This window comes from Meriones unguiculatus, chromosome 3 (genome assembly GCF_030254825.1).
Source record: "Meriones unguiculatus strain TT.TT164.6M chromosome 3, Bangor_MerUng_6.1, whole genome shotgun sequence".
Taxonomy (NCBI): Eukaryota; Metazoa; Chordata; class Mammalia; order Rodentia; family Muridae; genus Meriones; species Meriones unguiculatus.
In genome coordinates this window covers 21,003,528-21,029,447 of record NC_083351.1, presented here as the reverse complement: position 1 = coordinate 21,029,447, position 25,920 = coordinate 21,003,528, and the positions used below count along the sequence as shown (strand labels likewise).

At 51.8% G+C, this 25,920-nt stretch overlaps 1 protein-coding gene across 1 annotated transcript in view; it reads left to right on the top strand.

The window, feature by feature from the left end:
- The first annotated feature begins 8,169 nt into the window (after nucleotides 1-8,169).
- Nucleotides 8,170-25,920, top strand: part of Nkain1 (sodium/potassium transporting ATPase interacting 1) — a 41,006-nt gene continuing 23,255 nt past the window's right edge. Inside the window, exon 1 of the mRNA XM_021636493.2 lies at nucleotides 8,170-8,373. Coding sequence (XP_021492168.1) covers nucleotides 8,320-8,373 — 54 coding nt within the window. The 5' untranslated portion in view covers nucleotides 8,170-8,319. The remainder of the gene's footprint in view (nucleotides 8,374-25,920) is intronic.

Sequence of the window (25,920 nt, the reverse complement as noted above, 5' to 3'; positions counted from 1 at the left end):
GAGAGAGAAATAAAAAGAAACTTGAGTGGAAATTGATATTTAGCTATCTGTTTTGACAAGTTTTTTTAAGATTAATTTATAATGTGTACAGTGTTCTGTCTGCATGTATGCCTGCACGCCAGAAGAGGGCACCAGATCTCATATATTTCTGAGCCACCACATAGTTGCCAGGAATTGAACTCAGGACTTCTGGAAGAGCAGCCAGTGCTCTTAACATCTGAGCCATCTCTCCAGCCCTGGATGAGTCCTCTTAAGTGTTTGTTTGTTTGTTTGTTTGTTTGTTTTAATATGCCTCCCAGCCTGCATCTTCCTGGTGTAACTGATTCACCGCTGAGAAGCATTGTGTTTAAAAAGCGCTGGTCTTTCTGGCCCTTCCCAGGGACGCTGCAGAGACTTCTACTTACTCTACCGTTCTTCTCCATCCACTGGCCTTTGAGGCTCAGTGATGCACAGCACATTATCCCACGGAGAAACAAGTCCAAAGAAGGGAGAGCCAGCTTTGAACCTAGCTGGAGCCTTTCCAGTCACCACAGTGTGGACCTTAATGGCATCTTTCTCGTCTGGAATGCACACTGGAATCACCCAGGGAGCCTTTAAAAGCCCAGACTCAGGCTGCACCCCAGAGCAGCTAAAGCTGAATCTTGGAGATAGGCCTTAGGAAAGCTGCTTAGGTGGCTCCAAGGGGCAATCAGAGTTGAGAACACCAGAACACCGGTGCTGGCCATCCTGTAACTACACCAGAGGGCAGCATAAAGCCAAACAGCCCCCTGCACCCTGCCACACACACATGTATACACACAGACCGTGTGTTACCCATTACTTGCAGGAAAGCCACTGGCTCGCAGCTATGCTGTGTCAGCTTCAGAACCTTTAACAAATCCCTTCCTTGAACATAAATGTAGGAGCTTGGCCAGAGAACCATGGTGGTCATCCCTGCCTGGTGGACTGTGGAACTTTGTGAAACAATCCCCTGAAAGTGCTCTAACTTCTCTTTCCTTTTTCTTTCTTTTTTTTAAAAGAGGTATTTATTTGTTATTTATACGTGTACAGCTGTATGCCAGAAGAGGGCACCAGATTACATTATAGATGGTTGTGAGCCACCATGTGGTTGCTGGGAATTGAACTCAGGACCTCTGGAAGAGCATCCAGTGCTCTTAACCTCTAAGTCATCTCTCCAGGGCCCTGGTTTTTGGTTTTTCAAGACAGGGTTTCTCTGTGTAGCTTTGGCTATACTGGACTCGCTTTGTAGAACAGGCTGGTCTTGAACTCATAACGATCCACCTGCCTCCACCACCCTGAGTGCTGGGAATAAAGGTGTGTGCCACTATGTCTGGCTCTCTAACTTCTTCTAAGTCCCAAGTACAAGGGCTATTGGGTGACTTGGTGCCAAGTGCTTACTTAACCTACGTATATAAGGCTTTGAGTTCCATTCCTAGCACCTCATAAAGAAAAACATGTCTTGGTGCACTACGGAGGCCGGGACAGGAAGATTGCCTTGAGTTTGAAACCATTTAAGTTACATAAATACCAGGGTTATATATATCCCGAGACTGTCTCAAAAATAATATATCCCAGATGCAGCACAGATCAGAAAAGACCCTGTCGGTCCACCTGTAGACCTAGAAGTCCTTCCAAACTTTGCAGCTGGGGAAAATGGAGGAGAGAGTTCCCAGGGGCATGCAGATAACACAAATAGAGGTTTCAATCTTTCTGAGAATGGGGACGCTGGGGATTGAGCCCGGAGCTTTGATTAAAGCGCATGTTCTACCCACAACCTCCTGCAACTCTTTATTTTGAATTTTTTTTCAGACAAAAATTAAAGCTGGACTTGGTGGTACTCGCCTTTACTATGAGGCAGGTAGATCTCCATAGGCTCTAGGCCAGCCGCAAAGTGAGATAGATAGGTCATACACACACACACACACACACACACACACACATACATACATTCTTTAACGGATGCTTCCAGTTTCATTAAGGAAATGGCATTCGAGGTGAGAGGTGAATCTTTTTTCTTTTTTTTTTTTTTTTTGGAAACAGGAACAGGCTTTCTCTGTGTAGCCTTGGCTGTCCTGGACTCGCTTTGTAGACCAAGCTGTCCTCGAACTCACAGAGATCTGCCTGCCTCTGCCTCCCCGAGTGCTGGGATTACAGGCGTGGGCCGCAGTGTCCAGCTGTGAGGTGAGTCTTAAACAGAGATTGTGGATAAAGGAGCAAGCTGGGACTGTCTTTCCAGGTGATGGGGGGAGACAGCAGCGCAGGTTGGCACCATCTTGGCGGGCATGACGCCCTGTATTGGAGGAGTAACAGATAAGCAAGAGCTGTTGGGACAGTTGCAAAGGGCTCCAAGGTCAGCTGGACGCTCAGACTTCATCCTAGGGGAGGAGCTGCCACAAACTGCTCGGTGCTCACCGTGGAGGTGCCCAGCCGAGCATGCTCTTGCTAAGGGTGACCCTGTGCAGTCACTGAGGGAAGAGAGCTGGACTTCTGCACATCAAAGAGCTGCCTTGCAAAGCCGCGGGCTTTCATTCTAGGACACCTTAGAGCATGCAGACACGGCCAGTGGACTATGACTTTTACACTCGGGGGGCAGAGGCAAGCAGATGTCTGAGTTCGAGGCCACCCTAGGCTACAGAGTGAGTCCAGGACAGCCAGGGCTACACAGAGAAACCCTGTCTAAAAACAAAACAAAACAAAACAAAAGGCACCTGAAGCCAGGCGTGATGGCCCACAAGTAATCCTAGCTTTCAGAAGGGTGGGGCTGGAGATGTTGAGCCCAGCCTAGGCTATGTAACAAGACTCTGTCAAAGGAAAGGGGGAAGGGGGAGCTGGAAGATGATGCAGTCAACAGTGTTTGCTACAAGATGAGGACCTGAGTTCCATCCTTAGCACCGTGTGAAAACACCAGGTATAGAGGCTACATGAGGATGGCTATAGCTTCATATCAGTCCTAGCAGCCAGCTCTGGGTTCAGGGGTGGGCTGTCTCAAAGAAAGGTTATGGCTGGCAAGGTGGCTCAGCATAGAGAGAGCTCGCCTCCAAGCCAGACAGGAAAACCCAGTCCCCAAAGGTGTCCTCTGACCTAAGTGCATGCACACACACACACACACACACACACGTCCTACCTGCAGACATATTGCTTAGCCTTTCTTAACCCCGGGGCCCTGAGTGTTCAGATGGAGGTGTTCGGGTCGCTAACCATTGCGAACTGCTCAGGGAAACGTCTCTGGGGGCTGTTTCAGTTCCTGAGAGCCTACGATGGTCATCTCAGGCCCCAGCAGACTGCTAAGAACAGACACCTGGTGACAGAAAATGACAAGAAAGGGACAGCCAGCGGGGACCATGAGTCCCACCAGAGCATCTGAGGCCCGCTTCAGGGCCCCGCCTCAGCTGACTCCATCTGCTTGCTCTCTGTCGCTGGCCCTGGGACAAGCTTAGTGCAGCCTAATGAAGGCCTGGCAGCAGCCGTGGAACTTCAGGGAGAGGGCCTCCCCTCATCTCTCAATGTCCCAGCTCAGCTGGCCTCAGGGCCTACTTGAGCTGAAAGCCCGTGTCCTCCAAGGGCTGGTGGGAAAGGAGATTTGTCTTGGCTGTCAGCAGATTCTGTGCGGGAGACTCGGGGCCCCCACAGCCCAGGCGAGGTCACTTTCTACAGCACCGTTTAGGATCCCAACCCTCCGTCTCTATCCTCCTGCCCCTGTCCACCCTTTTAAAGACAGGAGCTCACTTTAGAGCTAGCTCCTGGGGTGGAGTGATGGAGGAGTTTGTTCTTTGGGGGCTGGTGTAGAACCCAGTAAGCCTTGGAGTCTTTTGAATGATAAAGGGACTTTACTTTTGTTGCTGGGGATAGAACCAGGGCCTTGCACATGCCAGGCAAGCACTTTATCAGGGCAGTTTACATTTTTGTTTGTTTGTTTGTTATTTGAGGCAGGGTCTTCCTCTGTAGCCCAGGCTGCACTGGAAGTCCCCATTTAGCACAGGCTGAACCCAAACTCCAGTCAATCCTCCTGCCTCCACCTCCAGAGTGCTGGATTAGAAGCATGTGCTGCTGAACCTTGGTTTTGTCGGTGCTAGGGACTGAACCCAGGGCTTCATGCAAGAGAAAGTAACCCCAGCCCCTCTACTGTGTGTTAATTTTTGTATTAATTTATCTATTTGTTCATTTTACATCCCAATTGAAACCCCACTCCCTCCTTTCCTCCCAGTCCCATTCTCCCCCCCCCATTCTCCCCATGGCCCCCATTCCCTGTACCAACTCACCCAGGCACTTCAAGTCGCATCAGGACTAAGTTCCTCCTTTTTCACTGAGGCAAGGCAAGGCAGCCCTGCTAGGCATATAGGATCCAGAGGGAGACAAGAGAGTCAGAACAGACACAGCCCCCACTCCAATTGTTACCGTGGACTTTAATGATGGATCTATGCAATCCAGACCAGCCCTGGTCTTCTGGTTCTCTTCCCTCCTTCTTTGGGGACCTAGGATTAGAGGGAGGTATCAGGAAGCTGTATCCAGGGGTGTCTTTTGACAGTCCCTAAGCACTTTTCTGTCCTCCCAAGTTCAGGCTCATGAGCTGTCCTAGGGCTAGGGTGGCCTTGGGTGGTTTCAGAAGAGGTCATCGGAAAAGCCAAAAGATTAGCAGGTTGGAACTTTTAACCCCGCCCACTGTTCTTCTACCCTGAGGAGACGGGGGTATCAGCAAACCCTTGAGCTCTTGAGCAAAGAGCCCCTTTTTAGAGCTTCCAGGTTGATGAACTCCACAGAGACAGATGGCCCACACTTCGGACCCCATCAGACCTTACCCTATGTCCCTTTTTCCCTCTGGCCATTCATTGGTGTCCTTTATAATAGACCTGTAAATGTAAGTCTAGTACCTGCTGGCATTCTGCAAGCCACTCTAGCTAATTATGGGACACAAGGAGGGGGTCGTGTGAGCCTCGTGGACAGTCTGTCCATTGGCAGGACGAATGGTAGCTGGAGGCTTGGGGCTGGCCTCTCCAAGGGGTGCCAGCTTGTGAGACTGAGCCCTTAGCCTGTGGGCTAAGTCGCAGGTAGTTCAAACCATAACTGAATTGAATCATCAGACATCCAGCTGGTTGGAAGAATTGGTTAGTGACAGAAAGTGTCCCAGAAGCTATAATTAGTGAGCATGTTTGGCCCTCCAGTGAGCGAGGAGGGGGAGTTATCAGGCTTAGCATTCATTCAGCCAGGTCACGAAAAAAAATGTTCTCAGGCCTCCCGTGTCTCACCCACAGAGGGGCAAACAACAAAAGCTTCCCAGCCTCGGTTTAGAGGGGAGGGGACTGCCCAGTACCCCCTTCCCATCGCATCTGCCCGACCCCCTCCGGGCCTGACGGTGATCCCACCTTCACACTCAGGAAATGGGACTGTGTTCTGAGTCATGGCCGTGCTTCCATTGTGAGTCCTGCTTCATCTTTCCGCACAGCCTTCCCTACTCCTCTGTTAGTCATCCCTCAGGATAACGATTGTGAGCCCCACCCCCACCCCTGGTTATCCCCAGTTCTGAACCTCTTGCCAGAGCTGACTGCCTCTGCTTGTCCAGTTGTGTTGCTCCTGAGAACCTCAGGCTTCAGGACAAAAAGGGACCCACTGGGACCCAGGGCTGGCACACAGCATTTGCTGGTTGGTTTTATGCCAACTTGACACAGGCTAGAGCCATCTGAGAGGAGGGAACCCCAACTGAGAAAATGCCTCCTCCGTGAGGTGAGGTTGGGCTCTAGGCAGCCTATGGCCCTCTGGCCACTAACTTTCTTAATTAGTGATTGATGTGGAAAGGCCCAGACCATTTCAAGTGAGGTCACCCCTGGTGGTCCTGGGTTCTATAAAAAAGCCAAGCCTGAGCTGGGCACCATGGTGCGTGCCTGTAATCCCAGTGCTCAGGGAGGCAGAATCAAGCAGATCTCTGTGAGTTTGAGGCCAGCTTGGTCTACAAAGCAAGTCTAGAACAGCCAAGGCTACACAGAGAAACCATGACAAGAAAAGAAAAGTAAAGAAAGGAAAAAAAGGAGAAAAGAAAGTCGGCTGAGCAAGTCATAGGGAACAAGCCAGTAAGTAGCACCCCTCCATGGCCTCTCCATCAGCTCCTGCCTCTAGTTTCCTGCCCTGTTTGAGTTTCTGTCCTGACTTCCTTCAGTGATAGAGTATGAATGCAGAAGCATAAACTAAATAATCCTTTTCTTCCCCAATTTGCTTTTGGTCATGATGTTTTTTTCTTGAAACAGTAACCCAAATTAAGACACAGCTGTACCACTTCAGTCCGGTCACATGACTCCTGCCTTGATCCAAGGCCTGGGGGAGGTCAAGGTTAATCACCAAAGAAGTGTCCTCCTAGTGCTCACAGTCTACTTCAGGGAAAAAAAAGCAAAGAGGTTTTAGAATGAGCTATCATGGAGGCGTTGAAGGCTGGAGTAAGTCAAAGAAGGGACCTCCCTAGGTGACCACAGGTCAAGGACTGAGGCCTCAGCTGAAATGCTGCAGATGAACCAGAGGCCACTGCACCACAGACGGGACCTTAGAGTAGAACAAACTTGGGCCTGAGAGACGGCTTTGGGTAAAGACACTCGCCCCTGAGTTTGAAGATCTGTGTTTGATCCCTGGGACCCAGACGGAGGACACTAACTCCCACACATTGTTCTCTGAGAGCCACAAGGGCGCTCTAGCATGCATGCACCCAAACACAGGCGCACAGCATAAATAAATAAAAAAGAACAAACCTAAAAGCAGGGAGGGCCGGGGGGAATGGTGGCCCAGGATTCCATAGGACAGGATGTAGACTAAATGACCTGGGACAGAGGTTACTTCAGACTTTGAGGGAGGTGACCAGGCTGTGGCCTAGGGACATTTGAGAGTCTGTCAGGGCCGGTCAGAGCCAAGCAGAACCCTGGAGAGTGACAGTGTGTGTCCAGTTCTTGAGTCAGTGAGGCCTGGCTAAATGTCCTTGGGACTGTCTGAGCACCCTGCCAGCGTGGAGGAGGGAGCTGTCATGGGCTCACTGGAAAGGCTGCAGGGGATCCCGTCGGGGAGCCAGTTCACGCAACTTCTGTGGAAAACAGAACTCTTTCGAGACTTTGACAAAAGCTGTGAGCCAGTCCCCCACATAAAGTTACATTCTGTGTATCATTTTAGGGGCATTCCCAGACTCCAGGAAACCTAGCTAGTCATGGAAACTGGCTGGACACAGCTGCCTCCCTAAGAATGGCTGAGAAAAGTCCTCAGTGTTATCAGTGTGTGTGTGTGTGTGTGTGTGTGTGTGTGTGTGTGTGTGTGTGTGTGTGTGTTTGGGGTGGGAAGGGTGTTCTGAGCATGCGCGATGACTGACTCTGGGAATAACCTGCGAGGCCCTTTGTTCTGTCGTTGTTGACAGCACTATGGATCAAATCCAGGGCTTTATGTATACTTGTCTTGCCTGTTTTAAAACACGTTTATCTGAGCACAGTGGCTTATGTATATAACAGGATTTGGGAGGCTGAGGCAGGGGGATCTCCGAGAAGCCAGCTTTGGGCCTGTCTGGTCCCTGAGCTATGAAGATTCATGGAACTGGAGAGCGCTCCAAGCTCACCTCTGGCTTCCAGAAACCCAGGCTACGCCAGAAGAAGGAAAAGAAAGAAAAGAAAATGTGGCGGGGAAACAAGGAGGTCTGACAAGCTGGGCTGAGAACACAAATGAAAACAGAGGGCAAAGTTGGAACTCCAGGGCTCTCCCAGGCAGGGTGGCTCCGGCTCCCTCAGCAGGCCAAGCTAAGGGCTAACGCCGGGTTCACCAGACAGCTTGCAACTGACTTTTTCCTACTTTGCTCCTGACGCCCCCGGGGGAAAGGTCCAGAGTGGTAACGGGGTCTGCCCAAGGTGACACAGCTAGCGAACAACAGTCTGGACGCGACCCAGAGCTGCTAGCGCGCAGGACCCGCACTCTTCCACTTGGCTCCACGCCCCTCCCCTCCCCCGCCCTCTCGCTCTTCCGCCCCTCCCTCGCCTCCCTCCCGGGTGGCGGCCGAGCCACGTGGTGGGCCGGGAAGCAGCGGCTGCCGAGAGCCCCGGCGGCTGCCCCAGCTGGGCAGTGCTGCACCGCGCCGCGCTCCGTGCCTGCGGGGGGACGCTGCGCGCTGGCCGGCGCCGCGGGCGGGAGGTGTGCCGACGGCCGGCCGCAGACAAAGGAGGCGCGGCGGAGCCCGCGCGGACCGGGAGCACCATGCACTCGGGGCGCGTGCGGCTGGCCGCGGCTCCGGGGACCCGGCCCTAGTCGCCGGCCCCGCCGCCCCGGGGCGCCACCGGAACGACGCGGCCCCGCGCGGCGCGAGGAGGAGCCATGGGCAAGTGCAGCGGGCGCTGCACGCTGGTCGCCTTCTGCTGCCTGCAGCTGGTGAGCCGCGCGGGGCGGGGTGGGGCAGCGGCGGGGCGTGGGCGCCACCCAGGGTGCGGGGTGGCCGGGCGGAGCCTTCCCCGCGCGGGCCGGCTTGTCCCTTTGTGTGCGCTCCTCGCCCCAGCCCCGCGCTCGCGCGCACGGTCCAGCGCGCCCGGGCTGCACGCGTCCGTTCGCGCTGTGTGCGCGTGGACTCCCGCTGGGGGCTGCGGCCCGGGACTGTGGTTCCCTTGAGGCTGGGGGTGTGTCCGAGGCTGGTCTGTGCCGTCCGCGAGGTCCCTGGCCGCACGTTCCCCTCTGGATCGCTGGTTCCGTGGGTGCCCCCGATCCCTCTGGGCTCCGCCCCTGTGAGAGTCTCTCGCAAAGTCTCTTTCTGCTCCAGTGTGTGTCTCTGGAATGTTTTTAGATCTCTGGCCATTTCTGCTTCCTGTTTGTGTGGTGGGACCTGAGACTCTGGAGAACCCTCAGCCGTCCTTTGTGCTGCTTTTCTGCCTCCCGGCACCCTCCTGACTGGGTGGCCTGGGATGGAGAGCTACCTCCTTGAGAAGGGTCACCAGGAATTGATGTATCTTGAGACAGCCTGACCTGGCAGGCGCGGGACCTACTCTGTGGCTTTGGTCTGGCTACCGGGTCCCCCAGCGTCCCAGGAGCCATATGTTCTATCAGCAATGGGGTGGGGTCAGTCAGGTAAAGAGTTCCTTGGTCACGTTGGATGGGGACACTTGGGTGTCCTGGGAAGAATTACAGCGGGGGTGGGGGGGCTCTGTGCTGGCCCTAGTTTGGGGGAAATGAGGTCTTTGACTAAGAGTAGGGGGCAGCAGAGTGAATCTGGAGGCTAAGAGTGACTGAAGTCCTGGCCTGTGGATTGAGAAGGAGATGGAGAAGAGGCTTTCCTGGTTTTCCTGCCTACCTTGGAGCTTTGCCTCGGCTCTAGGCAGTGTTGGTTAGGAACTGCAGACAGCGTCAGTTCTGAGGAGGGTGGGGGTGGGGTAGGGGTGGGGTGCACCTAGACCTCACTCCTGTGGGTCCCGTTATCCGGGTCTGCTTTCTGGCCTGCAGTGCCACCTGCTCCTGCGCAGGTGCAGAGGCTTTGAGAGGGGTGTGCAGGTGGCCTCTGTCCCTCTCACCTTTCCTTTTGAGCAACCAGCCCCAAGCCTGCTATCCACTGCAGTGTCCTCTTTGGCCACCTGATTTGTCCGGTGTCCATTCTCAGGGGTGGCAGAGGGACTTAGTCGCCACCAGGTAGGACGAAAACCCCAGAAGGGCAGAAACAGCCCATTTTGTTCCTGCTAAATCCCCAGCAGCTGGACAGTGCTTGACACCTCATTAATATCTGTAAACTAAATGAAGAAGCAGTTATTTGGCACATCTGGCCTCGTAGTAGAAACAGTCTCCTTTATCTATTTTGAGGAACATAAAAGGCCGAGAAATCTTCAAAAACTTTTCAGAGGATTCGTTTGCTTTGAATTTTTTTTAAAGATTTATCGTACTTTAAATTGTGTGTGTGCACACACACATATGTGTATGCAGGCGTCCAAGGCGTGTGAACAAGCCATCAGGGTCCCTGGAGCTGGGGTTACAGGTGGTAGGTGGGTGCTAGGAATCAGACTCAGGTCTTCTGCGAGAGCAGCGCGCTCTTGACTGCTAGCCTCCGGGATCCCTTTCTGGTTTTGTGTGCCTGTTGTCTGTTGTTTGTTTGAGCATGTTCTAACTCTTAAGTCCAGGCCGGTCTTGAACTCACAGCAGTCTTCCTGCCTCAGCCCGATGAGTGCTGGGGATGACAGGGTGGCTAGCTTAAATTTTAAACTCCAAGTTTTCTTCTGTTCGTTTTGTTTTTGTTTTTGTTTTCAAGGCAGGGTCTCAGTACGTAGCCCTGGCTGTTCTGAAACTCACTACCGTAGAGAAGGCTGGCTTTGAACTCAGAGAGATCTGCCCGCCTCTGCCTCCCAGGTTCTGGGATTAAAGATGTACACCTCTACGCCCAGTTTAAAGTGCACTTTTTAAACTTGAGAAATGATATTCGTATATAATGAAGTGAGCAAATAAGTCCTCGTAGAGTGGAAAACAGGGCAAGTTTTCCTCCCTGTATGCCTGGTGCCTTCCCCATGGGTGGACCGGTAAGCGTTTTGTCCTATGTTCAAGTGCTGTTGCTAGCGCATTGGGTGCCAGCTACTCTTGTGAGTGCTTCTCCACGAGTTAACTCAGTTACCTTCATTGTGACCCAGGGATGTAACTCGCTCAAAGGGATTTGGGATCCAGGAGCTGAGACTCAGGCATGGGACCAGCCTCCTCTGTCACCTTAGCCTCAGCATAAATCGCTCTGGCCTTGGTACATTGGGGCCGGTAGGGACACCTATCTTGGGAGGGGAAGTGGTACCTGGGTCCCCCCAGCCTCTGCGCTCCAGCCAGGCGATGCCCACTCTTCCACCAGCACAGAGCTAGCTTAGACAGGACCTGGGTGGGATTCCACTTCCCCAACGCCCTGCCTGTGTGGCTTGGCCGGCTTGTGCCGGCTACAAGAGACAATTTTGGAAACGCTCAAGGGGTGGGGGGTCTTGAAAATTGATCTCTTGGCTCTTTTGCTCTGTCTGAGCTGATTGCAGAGAGGGTCCCTCCAGCTGTCACTCACTAACCCCCTAGAGCCCCTGCAGCCTGGCAGCTACCAGAATGGTGAATGTGCCAGCCTGAGGGGAGAAGGATGCTCAGCTTTCTTATCCAAAGAACTGAGGTATTAAAAAGGAGGTTAGATATTTTTCAGCTGAAAAAAAAAAAAAAGACGTAAGAAGAGAAAGGATCATTTTCTTTTTCCGGTGGAGTTTAGGAACAGTAACGAAGCGAGCTGGTTGCAAGCCCTTCAGTAGACATTGGGGTAGACTTGTTTTGGGCAAGGGACAGAAAAAGGGGTTGGAGCATTAGAAGAAGCAGATTGGGACTGTGTCACCGAGGTGGACAAATGTAGGGTGATAATTGAGGCTCTGGAGTTTTAACAGAGCCATCTGGGTTCCAGATCCCTCTGTCGCTTAGTTCTTCCTGGCTTGTGATCTTAGAGAAGTGTTTTTGCCTCGCTCTTTCTCGTTCTTGTTTTTAGTTTTAATTTATTTAATGTGTGCGCGCACAAGCGTGCACGATCATATAAAATATGAAGACGCCTCTTCTGCCTTTTGTACCTTAGGCCGTCTCTCGTTGGCCCCAGATTTTACTAACTTGCTAGTGTGGCAGGGCCAGCAAGTCCGAGAGATCCTCCTGTCCCTGCCTCACTTATGCAGTTGCACCCAGATTTTTTTTTTTTTAATGTGATTGCCAAGGGTTAAAATCAGGTCCTAGCTGTGAGTGGAAGTTTTCCTCCCTGTATGCCTGGTGCCTTCCCCATGGGTGCACCGGTAAGCGTTTTGTCCTATGTTCAAGTTAAATCCCAGCACTTAGGGAGGCAGCCTGGTCTACCAGCCTGGTCTACAAAGGATAGTCAGGGCTGTTACACAGAGAAACCTTGTCTCAAAAAAAAAAAAAATCAGGTCCTGTGCTTGTGTGGCAAGCACTGCATCAGCTGAGCTGTCTCAGTTCAAGTTCCTGATTTTTAAGGTTATTATGGGGACTCCCGCCCTGGTGTTATAACTCAAGCTTATGCTGGCATCTCATGCCTTCTTCTGCAGGAAGTGGCGGGAACTGGGACCGTGAGCTGAGGGGCAGGAGGACTGGATTCTAACCTCCCTCTGCCCTTGACATCCTGCATGTCTCTGCATCTCTGCTCCACTGTGTCTCCTGTTTTGTTTAGTGTTTGTTTTCCCTCCTTCTATGAAGTGTGAAAAACCTGAGGCCTGGCCCCTGGGCTCCCTGGCTCCCAGCTCTGCCTGACTGGGATCTGAGGACATCTGGGCAAGTGTGGAAAAGGTTCTGTAGTTCCCTTCTGTCCTCAGAACCTCTCAGGTCCTTTGGTTTCCTGGGTTCTAATTACTGTAGCATGTTGACGTTATTAATTCGGTTCGCTCCCTGCTTTTCACTCATTTCTTCTCTCTACTCACCTCCTTCCTTCCCAAGCTCCCGTGGCCACTCAGTTCTTCCAGTAAGGGGATGAGCCAGGGACATTTGCCCCAGGGACTCGTCATCAGTTTCTTCATCATCATCATTATCATTCCCGTTTCAGGAGGCCTGTGCTAAGCACTTTGTATGCATTACCTCATTTAACCAAATGAGCTTACATATGTAAAGTGCTTGGCAGAGTGCCTGGTACATGTTAAATGATCAATAAACGCTAGCCATTTCCCTGCCTCTACCCTTCGAATTATCTTAATTCCACACTGTGGATGGATGGTTTTATTATCCCCTTTTTCAGATGAGGAAATGGAGGTGCCCAGGGGTGAGGAGGAGGAGGTTTGCCCAAGGTCACCAAGCTTGTTGGTGACAGAACCTGAATGCCAGCCCTGTCTGCCTCTCGGGTAAAGCTCATGACGTCTACGGTTCCAGTTTTCGGTTTCAGTCCCGTGCATCATGCCCCCACTACAAGCTGGCACCAGTTCTCGACTGCGGTGCTTCTTGTCCCAACTCTGTGTGAACTTGGACGAATGGGCCCCTCCCCTCCTCACGGAGTGGTAGAAACGGCTTTTTTCTTAGCCGGGTGCCATGCACACAGTAGGTACTCAGAAGAATATTGGCATCGTCCTTCCCGCACCTCCTTCTGGAAAGCTCTTTTCTGGAAGGTGGTGGGTGGGTGGGTGAGGGGGAAGTGACTCGGCTTCCAGCTGAGCCGAGAGTAATGGCGTGAAACGTGGTCAAGCTGATAGATGTTGCTATTAGCGATGGTGAGGATGGAGGGAGGCGGCTCTCGGGGCTTGGGCTTCACAGCAGCCTCAGCTGTACGCTCCTGACGCCCAAGGATCTGACTCTTCGCCTGGGGCTTGAGGTCCTTGGGCTGGCTTCAGACGTGGGACTGTGAAATTGTCCAGGTCACTCCTGTTCTTCAGCCCTTTGTGGAGAGAATGAAGCTGGGAGATCCACTTCCTTGAGCAGATGGACAGACCGAGGCCAGTGGGCTCCGGGAGCCAGGTGGGGAGAGTTCATTGGCAGTGGATGGCGGGGGGGGGGGGTGGTCAGAAGCACAGCTCTGAGTCGGGCAGGCATTGCTGCCGCCTTCTCACCTATTACACAGCCAGAGCAGCACTTGTACTGCATGGTAGTCTGGGGACGCGGTGGCATGATGTTCTGACAGACCTGCCTGGAGAAGCGCTCCTCCCTCAGCTGGATGCCATTTGGACAGGTCACTTGGCCCTGTCTCTGCCTAGATCGGAGGTTTTACCGATCAAGGTCATTCCCATAAATGATCCCTGTTTATCTGCCACCTCCTTCCCCCCCCCTTTCCTTTTCATTCTTCTTTTTGTTTTTGTTTTGTTTTGTTTGTTTATCTGAGATGGGGTTTCTCTGTGTGGCCCTGGCTGTCCTGGACCAGGCTGACCTCGAACTCACAGAGATCCACCTGCCTCTGCCTCCCACTGGGCTCAAAGGCTTCCTCCCTTTTTGCTTTTCCAAAGATTTCTTTTGCCTGTGTGAGCGCAGGTGCCCTCAGAGGTCAGAGGTGTCAGATCCTCCCACAGCTGGGACTACAGGGGTGTTAACAGCCTCCTGATGTAGGTGCTGGGAATCGAATCCAGGTCTTCTGGAAGAATAGCAAGTGTTCTTGACAACTGAATCATCTCTCCAGCTCTTCTCCCCCTTCCTCTTCCTCCTTCCTGTGGTTTTGTTGTTGTTGTTGTTGTTTTGTTCGAGACAGGGTTTCTGTGTGTAGCCTTGGCTGTCTTGAGACTCTCTTCATAGACCATGTTGGCCTCAAACTCACAGAAATGAGTTCTGCCTCCCTGAATGCTGGGATTAGAGGCGTGCGCCACCACGCCCAGCTGGGTTTTGTTCTTTTTAAGACAGGGTCTCATGTATCCCAGGCTGGCTTCAAACTCCCAATCCTTTTGCTTCCCTGTCCCAAATGTTGGCATTAGAGGCATGCACCATGCCCAAGACCTCATTTCCTTACGTGAAATATCTGGGGACTAATCCTGCCTTTCTGTGTGGTGTCTGCCATGAGCCTGGCTTTGTTAGACACTTGTCTCTTGATGTTATCTGGTTTATTCATGAATATGTAAATAGTAGGCATGTGACAGCTCGTGTCTATAAGTTGACGCTGAAGAGTCTGGGACAGGAGAATTGCCGAGATTTTTCAGCCAGTCTGTTCTACGTAGTGAATTCCAGGCCAGCCTGGGCTATAGAGTGAGACACGGGCTTAAGACAAACAAAGACCACACGAGAGCCAGGATTGATGGTGAACACCTTTCATCTCAGTAGTTGGGAGGCAGAAGCAGGAGGGTCTCTGTGAGTTTAAGGCCAGCCTGGTCTCCGTAGTGAGTTCCAAGACAGCCAGAGCTACGTAGTGAGACCCTGTCTCAAAAACACAAAACAAAAAAACTGGACTTGGTGGAACGCGTCTTTAATCTCAACATTCTAGGAGACAGAGGCGGGAGCATCTCTGTGAATCTGAAGCCAACCTGGTCTACATAGTGAGGCTGTAGTTCAAAAAGGAGATGAAACAACAAAATAAGAGGCCAGGAAGATCGCTCAGCTGGTGGAAGAGCTGCCCTAAGCTAAACTGAGTTCAATCCCCAGGACCTGCATAAAGGCATAAGGAGAGAGAAATGAACTTCAGAAAGTTGTCCTCTGACCTCCATTTGTGCCCCATCACACACACTCACACACAGAGAAAGGGGGAGAACAAATTTTTTAAATTTTATTTTGTGTGTACTGATGCTTTTCCTGTGTGTATGTCTGTGTACCGTGTGTCCATATGTATGCCTGATACGCACTGAAGCTAGAAGATGGCTTCAGATTTTATGAAACTGCTGTTACAGGCAGTTGTAAGCCACCCACGTGGGAATCGAACCCACGTCCTCTGGAAGAGCAACCAGTGCTCTTAACCACTGGGCCATTTCTTCATCCCCTTCAATAATGGTGTCTTTTTTTTAAGCGTCCGGTGAAATGGTACAGCTGGCGAAGGCATTTGCACACGTGAAGCCTTTGGGTTCTGCCCCAGCACCACATGTACTGACTGTGGTAGTACACGCACACTCAGGAAACCTAAGGTAGAAGGGTCAAAAGCCGAGGTTATCCGTGACTGGGTCTGAGGCCAACCTGAGCTGCCCCCAACCCTGTTAAGAGGGAGAGGAGGTTCCAAGCCATGGAGCAGCAGGGCTGAGCACCTTGTGCCTGGCTTCCTCCAAGAGAGCAACAGGTGTTATTCAGAGACGGAGGGAGAGCTTTGAGCCTCCACACACCTCCCTTCTGCCAGCATGACGGGAGACTGAACACAGGGGTTTGGGATGCGCTGTTAGCCATGGGGTAAGCTCCAATCTTCTAGCCCTGCATCTCAAAATTGCTGGTGGATGTAAGGAGTACATGCTTTGTGGGGAACTTAGCCTGGGCTCCGAGTTCCAGTTCTGCCGGGTTTTTTTTTTTTTTTTTTTTTTTTTTAGCCCAGTGACCTTGGACAAGATAATATCTCTGAGCTTCCTCCTGTACTGTTCTAAACTGAGATAATCATACCCTGCCTCCACGTAGTCAGAACCCCCCCCCCTGCCCCCTATGAGTGCAGAGGCTTGGAGGCAAAGGGTTCTGCTCGTCTTAGATGCCGTGGGGCAGGAAAAGCCTGTTCCTCCACAGTGGAGGAGCAGGATGGAGCGACAGTTCTGTTTAATCACATAGAGTCCTTGATCTGTAAAATGGGGCTAATGACAGCAGCCACCTAAGAGAACTATAATCGTGTGACCCGAAGCTGGGCAGGCTCATGAAATATATCCTCCTCAGTGGTGACCCAGAGTCCTGGGTCCCGCTACCCACTCATGGTACAACTTTCCAGACCTAATTTTCCCAGCCTGTGAAATGGGAAATTGGAAAAGGCTACTGGACTCCATAAGTATTTTCAGACTTACGGAGGCCCGGCTGGGGTGGATGGCTGTGGGTTCCAGGACAGCCTGGGCTACACAGACTCTGCTTCAACCTCATTTTGTGCTCCTCCTAAAAGAAGCCAGGGGCCATCTGGGTTGGGGCTGGTAAGCAGTTGGTGATTAACTTGTTTACAGTGGTTATTAAGAATTTGTATGCATGCTGGGTGACTTTCTGGATATATAAATAAATATGTAATAAATTTGATCTAGCTATAGATATATATACACACACACATATTGGTTTTGGAGACGTGGTTTCTCTGTGTTGTCCTGGTTATTCTGGAACTCTCTCTGTAGACCAGGCTGTCCTCAAACTCAGAGATTTGCCTGACTCTGCCTCCCAAATGCTGGGATTAAAGGCACGCACTACCACTGCCTGTCCTGATATATATTTTATTTGTATTATATATTGGATATATAATAAATCTGAAAATGATCCAGGTTTCTGGAGCTACCAGATGCTGGATCTTGAGAGGACGGTACCAGTAGCATAAAACACTGTGACAAATAGTGAAAAGTGTATTCTTAGGCCCCTCCATCCTGAACCTGTTTCTTCCTGACCCCTCCCTAATTTGAGGCCTGGTGGAGCTCTGGACCCTGGGATCAGAGAAATGAGAGTACATGGACATTTTACCCCCTGCCTGAGAAGAGGCAGCCTGAGTCTTTCAGAGCCAGGTTAGCTCCCGAGTCTTCTTTGCTTTGGGGAGGGGGCCAGGTTCTGCAGCCCCAGCCCGAACCAGAGATGTGGGTTTTCAATTACACAATTAAATGCACAATTAGACATAATTACCAATGCTCCGAGCCCGAGACTGCTCATAACAGGCGTGTAATCTACTGCAGCCTCTGTTTATACTACTCAACGCGCTCCCTAATGATGCCGAGATGCCTTCACACTGCACTGTTGCCATGGAGATGAGCCTGCCGCCACCATGCAAAGCTGACAAATGGCGCTGTGGTCCTGGACCCCTGGATTGTATTCATGCCCTCTGCAGCCACCTTGGAAGTAGAGGGGCTAGCTAGGTGGGTCAGGGGGGCGGGTCCACCCTTCCTATCCTCCAACACTCCTCCCGGTACAAGGCAGGCTTGGATCCACCAGAGAGGCCCTGAGTGGCCCCTGGGGCACTAGGGAGCTTCAGAGGCCTCCAGCCATGAGCAGGATGGTCCGATCCTATAGAAATCTGTTTCGGCATCTCTGAGTGCGGTCAGTCCTGGTGTTCTTGTCTTTCAGATGGATCTGGCTCTGTGAACTTAACCCCCTCTCCCTCCCTGGGGCTGTGTTTCCCCACATCTGAAATGGACCAGAAGGTCTCCCCGTAGAAGTTTAGCAGGCATTTAGGGCACACCTTGAGCTGTAACTGCGTTAGCTGCTATAGCTCATGTCTCTGCCCATGCATGGTGGACAGCTGGCATCCCTCTTTACAGAAACAGCACCAGAGGACTACTGCAGCCACACCAGGCAGCAGCAGGGCCGTGATCCAAGCCCAAGGCCTGTGGGGCTTCACCAGGGCCACCTCAAGTCCCCATGGCAGCTTTACCTTCTCCCAGCCGAGTACAGACAGAACCACAGAGCCGCATCTGCCTGGTGCCCAAAGCCAAGGTTCCACACTGTGGTTTCTTTCCTAAGGATGTGTGTATGAGTGCTTTACCTGTGTGTATGTCTGTGCACCACGTGCATGCAGCGTCTGCAGAAGCCAGAAGAGGGCTCGGATCCCCTGGAACTGGAGTTACAGACAGTTATGAGCCACCATAACTGCATGTGGGTGCTGGGAACTGAGCCTGAGTCCTCTGGAGGAGCGGCCAGTGCTTTCAACCTCTAAGTTATTTCTCCGGCCCCATATTCTGTGCCTCTTAGAGGCAGAGGCAGTTGGATTTCTGTGAGTTTGAGGCCAGCCTGATCTACAAAGTGAGACCAGGATAGCCAAGGGTACACAGAGAAACCCTGTCTCAAAAAATAAAAAAACAATCCTCATTCAGAAAGGCAAACGGGATAGACGTCGGACGGAAGAAGGAGAAAACAGGGAACAGGACAAGAGCCTCCCATAGAGGGCCTCTGAAAGACTCTACCCAATAGAGTATCAAAGCAGATGCTGAGACTCATAGTCAAACTTCGGGCAGAGTGCAGGGAATCTTATGAAAGGAGAAGGAGATAGAAAGACCTGGAGGGGATAAGAACTCCACAGGGAGAGCAACAGAACCAAGAAATCTGGGCCCAGGGGTCTTTTCTGAGACTGATACTCCAACCAAGGACCATGCATGGAGATAACCTAGAACCTCTGCACAGATGTAGCCCATGGCAGCTCAGTCTCCAAGTGGGTACCCTAGTAGGGGGAACAGGGGCTGTCTCTGACATGAACTCAGTGACTGCCTCTTTGATCACCTACCCTTGATTGGGGAGCAGTCTTACCAGGCCACAGAGGAAGACAATGCAGCCAGTCCTGATGAGACCTGATAGGCTAGGGTCAAATGGAGGGGGAGGAGGACCTCCCCTATCAGTGGACTTGGAGAGGGGCGTGGGAAGAGAAGAAGGAAGGAGGGTGGGGTTGGGAGGGAATGAGGGAGGGGGCTACAGCTGGGATACAAAGTGAATAAACTGTAATTAATATAAAAAATTAAAATCAAAACCACACAACAACAGCAAAAAAAGATTTTCTTCCCATAGTGTGTGCTGAGGGTCCCTGACATCCACACCTGCCCACAGCCCCCAGCTGCCCAGAAGGTGAGGTGGGTCCTGGTCCCTCAGACCCAGCACTGTGCTGTGATCCTGGGAAAAAAAAAATCTGGATCCAGTTATCCACCCAGCCAGTCCTACCTAGATCAGTAGAAGCTTTGCTGCTGTTGTTGACTTGGAGTTTTGAGTAGCCTGACTAGCCTGGAAGTTGATACTTGAGGGTGACCTTGAACTCCTGATCCTCCTGTTCTCGAAAGTGCTGGGATTACAGGTGTGTGCCACCACACCTGGCTTTTCTTTTTGGCTTCGCTCTCTTTTTCTGTAATTGAAAATATTATTATATATTTATCGATATTGCGTGTGTGTGTGTGTGTGTGTGTGTGAGTGTGATGTATGTATACATGTGTGCTGCAGTGTAGGTGTGGAGGTCAGAGGAAAACTTTGTGGAACTGGTTTTCTCCTTCTGAGTTTACATGGGTTCAAACTCAGGCCATCAGACTTTTATTGCAAGCACCTTTCTTGCTATGCCATTTCCCTTGCCCAGGAACATAATTTGGTGCATGTCTGCTGTGTGTGTGTGTGTGTGTGTGTGTGTGTGTGTGTGTGTGTGTGGTCATCAGACTTTTATTGCAAGCACCTTTCCTGCTATGCCATTTCCCTTGCCCAGGAACATAATTTGGTGCATGTCTGTGTGTGTGTGTGTGTGTGTGTGTGTGTGTCTGTGAGCATGCCTGAGTATGTATGTATCACGTGCATAGAAGAGGCCGAGGAAGCTGGGGGAAAGTATCTAATCCCCTGGAACTGGGTTTACAGGTGGTTGTGAGCCAAACCCAGATCCACTGCAAGAGCATCAAGTGCTCTCATTAAGAGCTAGCTCTCCAGCCTCTCCTCCCACCCCGTAACATTATTTATGAGCAACCTAGTATGTGCTAGCTCCTAGGAACACAGATGGGTCGGACAAAGTAGGTCCCTTCATTCCTGGTGTTGGTCAGAGTGCCTTGACATCAGTGTAACTTGGTTGGGGTGTTCCTTCTGTTCTGGTTTTGTTTTCCTTTTGTGCTGGTAATTGAAGCAGATCCTGGCTCTGCCAGAGAGCCACACTCCGGCTCTACCTCGTAGTGGCCTGATCCATAATTCGGCCTGCAGTCACGGCGGTGTTAGCAGTCCTAACTGGCGGTGTGTGCTATGTGCTAGTCTGACCCTTATCCGCCCCCCCTCCAACCTTCCACACACCCTGTCATTCCCGCTTAACAGATGGAGCAGCTTGAGGCCCAGAAGGCTTAAGAGCCCTGTCCAGAGCCTCACAGCCCCTGAGGGGCAGAGCAGACAGACCGCTGTGTATCTCACCCCACTGAGGTGTCACTTCTCTGGAGCACCCTGCCAGTTTTCCTGAGAGAACACAGCATTGCCCACCTGGCAAAGCCCAGGCCTCTTCTGAGTTTACAGTTACCTAATTAGCATGTGAAAAATTGGATTTTTTTTTTTTTTAATGGCCACCAGACACCCACTCTACCCTGGCACTAACCAGAATAACTGAAGCCTAGAGATGATTTGTGGTCTGCCCAAGACTACCTTGTAAGTTAGGAGTAATAATGAAACTGGGACCCAAAGTAAGTTTGGGACACTTGTGTCGGCCTTCCTCATACGCCCTCCCAGTTTGTTGGAAGGCGAAAAGGTTTTGTTGTTGTTGCAGACAAAATGTCATGTCGCCCAGCCTCAAACTCACTATGGGGCTGATGCTGACCTTGAACTCCTGATCCTCCAGCCACAGCATCCGGATTGTTGGGTTCTCTGGTACAGCCACCAGTCTGTTATAGGGAAGAGGAATTTGTCAGTGGTGCGTGCGCGTGTGCGTGTTTGTACACATTCCCGACTGCACACGGCTGCAGACCCAAGCATTTGTGGGGCAGACTCTGGCATGGAGAGATTTGTGGATCAATAAACATCCTTTTTTGCTTCCTCCCTCTTCATTTATTCATGAACTCTGAACTCCCTGGCTCCCAAGAAACTGCCTGGAAGAAAGCAATTAGATGGTAATTAGAGCCACTCCTTTCGCCAGCGGGGGTGGGGCAGCCCCGGGAGTTCCCCCGGAGCCCCAGCTTCTGCGGTGGCCGCTCAGCCTCTTCTCACCTACAGAGACAGGGACACCCTCAGCAGGGACTAGGGCTACTCTCCAGAGGCGGGAAAGCACTCAAGTGCTGCACTGGGCTGGAGAGGAGGGCTCTCTGCATTGCGCGCAGAGCCAGGCGTTCATATAAGGAGTCTCCCGAATATCTGCGTGTTGAGCTCTCGGGCTCACCCTAGCAGGAATCCCCAGCAATGCTTTGCAGGGAGACTAAGAAGCCCCATGGCTCCTGCTTTCCAGCAAGCCCGCTTAGCACACTGTAGGGAATGAGGACTGCCAGCGTGGCAGGACATTATAAATCACCTGAAGGGGGCCATTTACCAGCCGAGGCTCCATTCACTGCCCAATGATTAATATTAATAATAAGCTTGCTGCGGGGGTGTATGCCTAAAATCCAAGCTCTCTGGAGACCAGGGCAGGAGGACTGAGAAGCTGAGGCCAGCCTAAGCCAGATGGTAAGACTGCCTCAAAAGCCAACAGAAGTGGCCCTTGGGAGGCAGAAGCAGGAAGAGCACAAGCACAAGGTAACTGCCAGTCTTGGCTACATAGGAAGGATGAGACCATCCTCGGCTACGTAAGCCCCTGTCTCTAAAACAAACAATTATGGGAAAAAAGTAATAATAAAGGGGCCATTGGCCAATGCTTACTAGGCTTTTTGTTAGTATTGTTGTATTTTGAGAGAGTGTCTCACTCCTTAGCGATGGCTAGCCTGGAACTTGATATATATCCTAGCTGGCTTCAAACTCCCAGAGATCTGCCTGTCTCTGCCTCCCGAGTGCTGGAACTAAAGACACTGCACACTGTGCCCACCTGATGGGACATTTCTGAACCGAGGCGTTTCGGCTTATGGGACGTTCTGGCTGCTCTCCCCCTACATGCTGACCCACCAGGATTTCGTGGTCCTCCTCTGCGTGGAGCAGGAGGACAAAGGCAGAATGGCTGGCAGGATCCCTTCCTCCAACTCCGTCTTCTCACTTTTTCTGGTAGCCCTGGGTGGTAGCACCACTGTATAGACATGGGCTCTGATGTACAGATGGGGAAACGGAGCCTCAGGACATGACAAAATCTGCCTGAGGTTGGCTGTTGTCATCCTGAGTTTCCCTGCTGACAGCCTTGAACACTGTTGAGTGTTCCCTTCCTTGTGAGTGGCAGCATCTCTGTTCCAGTTTCACTTGCCCTGTCCCCAACCTCTGGCTCAAGTCATCATCCCCAGGCTGGCCACTGGCCCCACCTCAGCATTCTTGTCGAAGGAAGCCCAAGGCCTAGAGGGTGAGAGCCCCTGGCCTCTTGAGGGGAAAATCACCATGGCTACCAAGGTTGTAGCCATAGAGACAGCCCCCCAGCCTAACCTGAGATCAAGAGGTTGTGACTTCCTGATGGAGAGAGAAGGGAGCCACCTGGGGCCTAGATGGGCAGAGCTGGGGCAGTGAACTGGGTGGAGTCAGGTGCTGGTGGCTAATGGGTTCCCTTCTGCAAATATGTTGGGGCACCCAGAGACAATCAGCCTTCCTTCTCCCCTTTCCCTGACCCACTTTAGGGGAAATTGCCGTGACAACCAGCTTCCCAGCATGGACCTCTCTGGGACCCTGCCCTGTTTATCCTGAGTCACAGGGAGTCACCCTGGTAACAGAGCCTATGCCCAGCAGAGGGGCCCGTAACTTAACCATGGCCCCTCCCTTTCAGATAGAAAGCTACATTGTGCAGCTGACTGCAGCTCTGTCCAGCTGGAGGTGGGTCCTTGACAGCTTACCTGCCCCTCACCATTAGCCCTTCACCAGCTACTGAGGGTCCCTCCCCTGCCTTGCTCTGCTCCTCTGCTCCAGACAGGGTTTCTCTCTATAGCTCTGGCTATCCTGGAACTCACTCTATAGACCAGGCTGACCTTAAACTCCGGTGCCTGCCTCCACCTCCTGGGTGCTAGGCCTAAAGGTGTGCAATATCGCCAGGCCCTTTTTTCTTTTCTTTTCTTCTTTTTTTTTTTTTTTTGGCTACTGAGGGATTTTAGTAGAATACAATGATGATCCTGTCCCCCTCTGCCTAAAACAAGCCATGGCTCCTCATTGCCTTTCTGCCTTCCAAATCAAGTCTGAAGCTCACTTCAAACCTGAGTGAGCATCAGGATTGCCCAGAGGGCTTGCAGGTTTCTGAGTGGCGGGCCACAGCATATGTTTGTAATCCCAGCATCGTAGAGACAGGACAAGACAATTGCCACAGAGCAAGCTTGGGCTACATAATGAGTTCCAGGCCAGCCGGGGCTACATAGTGAGATCTTGTCTCAAAGAAACAAACAAAATATTTCTAGGTCTCATCCCCCAGAGTTCCTGGTTTAGTCGGTCTGGAGTGGGACCCTTTGGTTTGCATTTCTAATGGTTTCCCAGCTGGCAATACTGCTGCTGCTGGTCCGGGTAACTAAATGGAATCAGTAGGCTGTCTTACTGAGCTTTCCTGTTGTTTTTCATTTACTTATTTATTTTGTGCAGGCAGGAGTATGTCTGTGTATACATGATTGCTTGTACACTCCGTAGCTTGCCTATGGACGACAGAGGGCAACTTTAGAGAGCTGATTTTCTCCTTGTATTATGTGGGTCTCGGAGTCTGAGTTAGAGGTCTCGGGGCTCTAGCTCAGGCTGTCAGTCAGTCAGGCCTGGAAGCATGTGTCTTTACACAGTAAGCCATCTCACTGGCCCTTGACTCCAATCTTGACCTCCCACCATATCCGTGTCCCCACATTCAGCCATGCTCACCCAAACACCCAGGTCCTTCCACAGCGTTCACTGTTTCCTCCTCATCGGCTAGGCCAACCAATCCATCTTTGTCTCTTTGGCTCCCTCTTCCTGCCTCTTCCCCAGGTTTAGATGGGATCCTTTCCCAGAGCCTGGCACCATGCATAGCCCTCTGAATGCCCTTCATGCCCACGGGGTACTCGAGTGAAGGGCTTCATGGCTCATTTGGCTGGTGAGACATTGGCTGGTCTCAGGGTGCCAGGTGCTGGGGTTCGGTGGTGCCAGTGGTAATGTGGAGAGACTATGAGTGCTGGACCAGAAGAGAGAGGGCTACAGGGAGGGAATGTGGCTCAGTCAGGAGAGTGCTTGCTAATGTGCACGCACTGAGTCCTGAGAATGGTTCAGCATAGCATCAGCGCTAACCCTGGCTCTCAGGAAGGCCAGAGGTTCATGCTCATCCTCAGCCAGCCTGGGCTTCACCGGGCTGTCTCACATAACAAAACAATGGTCAGGCTAGATGGCTCAGGGGGTAGAGATACTTGCAAAGGAATTCTGGCCCCTGGAGTTAGGTTCTTGGAACCCATGTAAAAAGAGAGAAGTGATTTTACAAAGCTGTCTCCTAACTTCCAATATGCCTCCACCTCTCTCTCTCTCATACACACACGCACTTGTACAAATTTGAAAGGAAGAAATGGAGATGAAGATGCCATGGGGAGGGCTTCTTAGATGCCCTTGGAGGTCAGTGTGGAGCTGTTAAGTCTGTACGTAAGGAGGGCATGGACATTCTAAAGCCGTTGCATTCACTCCTCAGTCCAGCCAAGGACCAAGCTGGACCCAACAGAGTTCTCCGGGCTGCACTGTTCTGTGGTAGAGCCGGGACTTGAACCAGGTATTCCTGATGCTGAGCCCCAAGCTCTTCAAACCCTGCACTGCCCCTGTGTAACCTGAGACTCTCCTCTGAGAGTGTCTTCAGTTAGGATTTAGCTCACAGCAGACAACACAATCCTTACAGGACACCTCACCTGACCCTTGCTGTTAGACCAAAAACGTACTCACCCAACAGCAGAGCCCAGTAGAGGCAAGCCAGCTGCTAAGGGGATGGGGCAAGTCCATGTTACTGACAGTAGTTCATGACCCGTATATGAGGCCCTTTCCATAAATGGCAAGGCTGACTGGGATTGCCTTGCCCAAAAATCCGGAGATGCCCTTTCCTCCGGGACAGGACTCCATAGCCAGGGGAATGGAAGCTCCACCGGGCTTTCTATTTTCACAAAATAGAATATACCTTATTTAAAGGTTTGTTGTCTTATTTCATAACTTTCATTTTGTTTGCTTTTTAGAAAAGGGTCTTGCCATGTGACCCAGGCTGGGTAGGAACTTGGTATATAGCTGAGGCTGGGCTCACACCTGCAGCCATCATCTGGCCTCTGTCTTCAGAGCCCCAGGATTACAGGCATGATCCATTCCACATAACCGGCTGTAACTTTTAAATGTTCAGATACAGATGTGTGGGCCTCTGTTGCTACTCCTCCCCAGATGTTAAGGTCTAAACTTGGAAGTAGGGTGCAGACATAAGGTTCCCCCGGAGGGGGGGGGCTCGATCAGCCTCAGGCACTGCCAGCTGCTCTTCCTGTCACTGCCTGTCCACTGATCAGTAGTCCCATAAGCCATCTGAGTGGACTGCGGTCCCTAAGCTGCCACAAGCTGTCATCCCCAAGACAGGCCGCCGGGGAAAGGGATCCTCTGCTGAAGTGAGGAGCTTCAGAGGCTGAGCTTTTAGGAGCCTGGAATCATCTGACTGGAAGTGGGGCATGGCAGGATGGAGAGGTGTGGCTTATGAAGGCTCACTAGGGTCCTCGACCCACATGTGGCCCCCTTGCCCAGCTGTCCTGGGCAGTGGTGAGTCCTCTCTGTCTCGTAGAGATACTATCATCTGCTCCTGCTCCCCTAGCACGAACAGCGAGTCAGTTATTCAGCTTCTCCTGTCTCTTGTCCATAAGTGGAGGTGCTGGTTAGCCACACCTGGCACCTGGGTTTTAGTTTCTTTGATTTAGT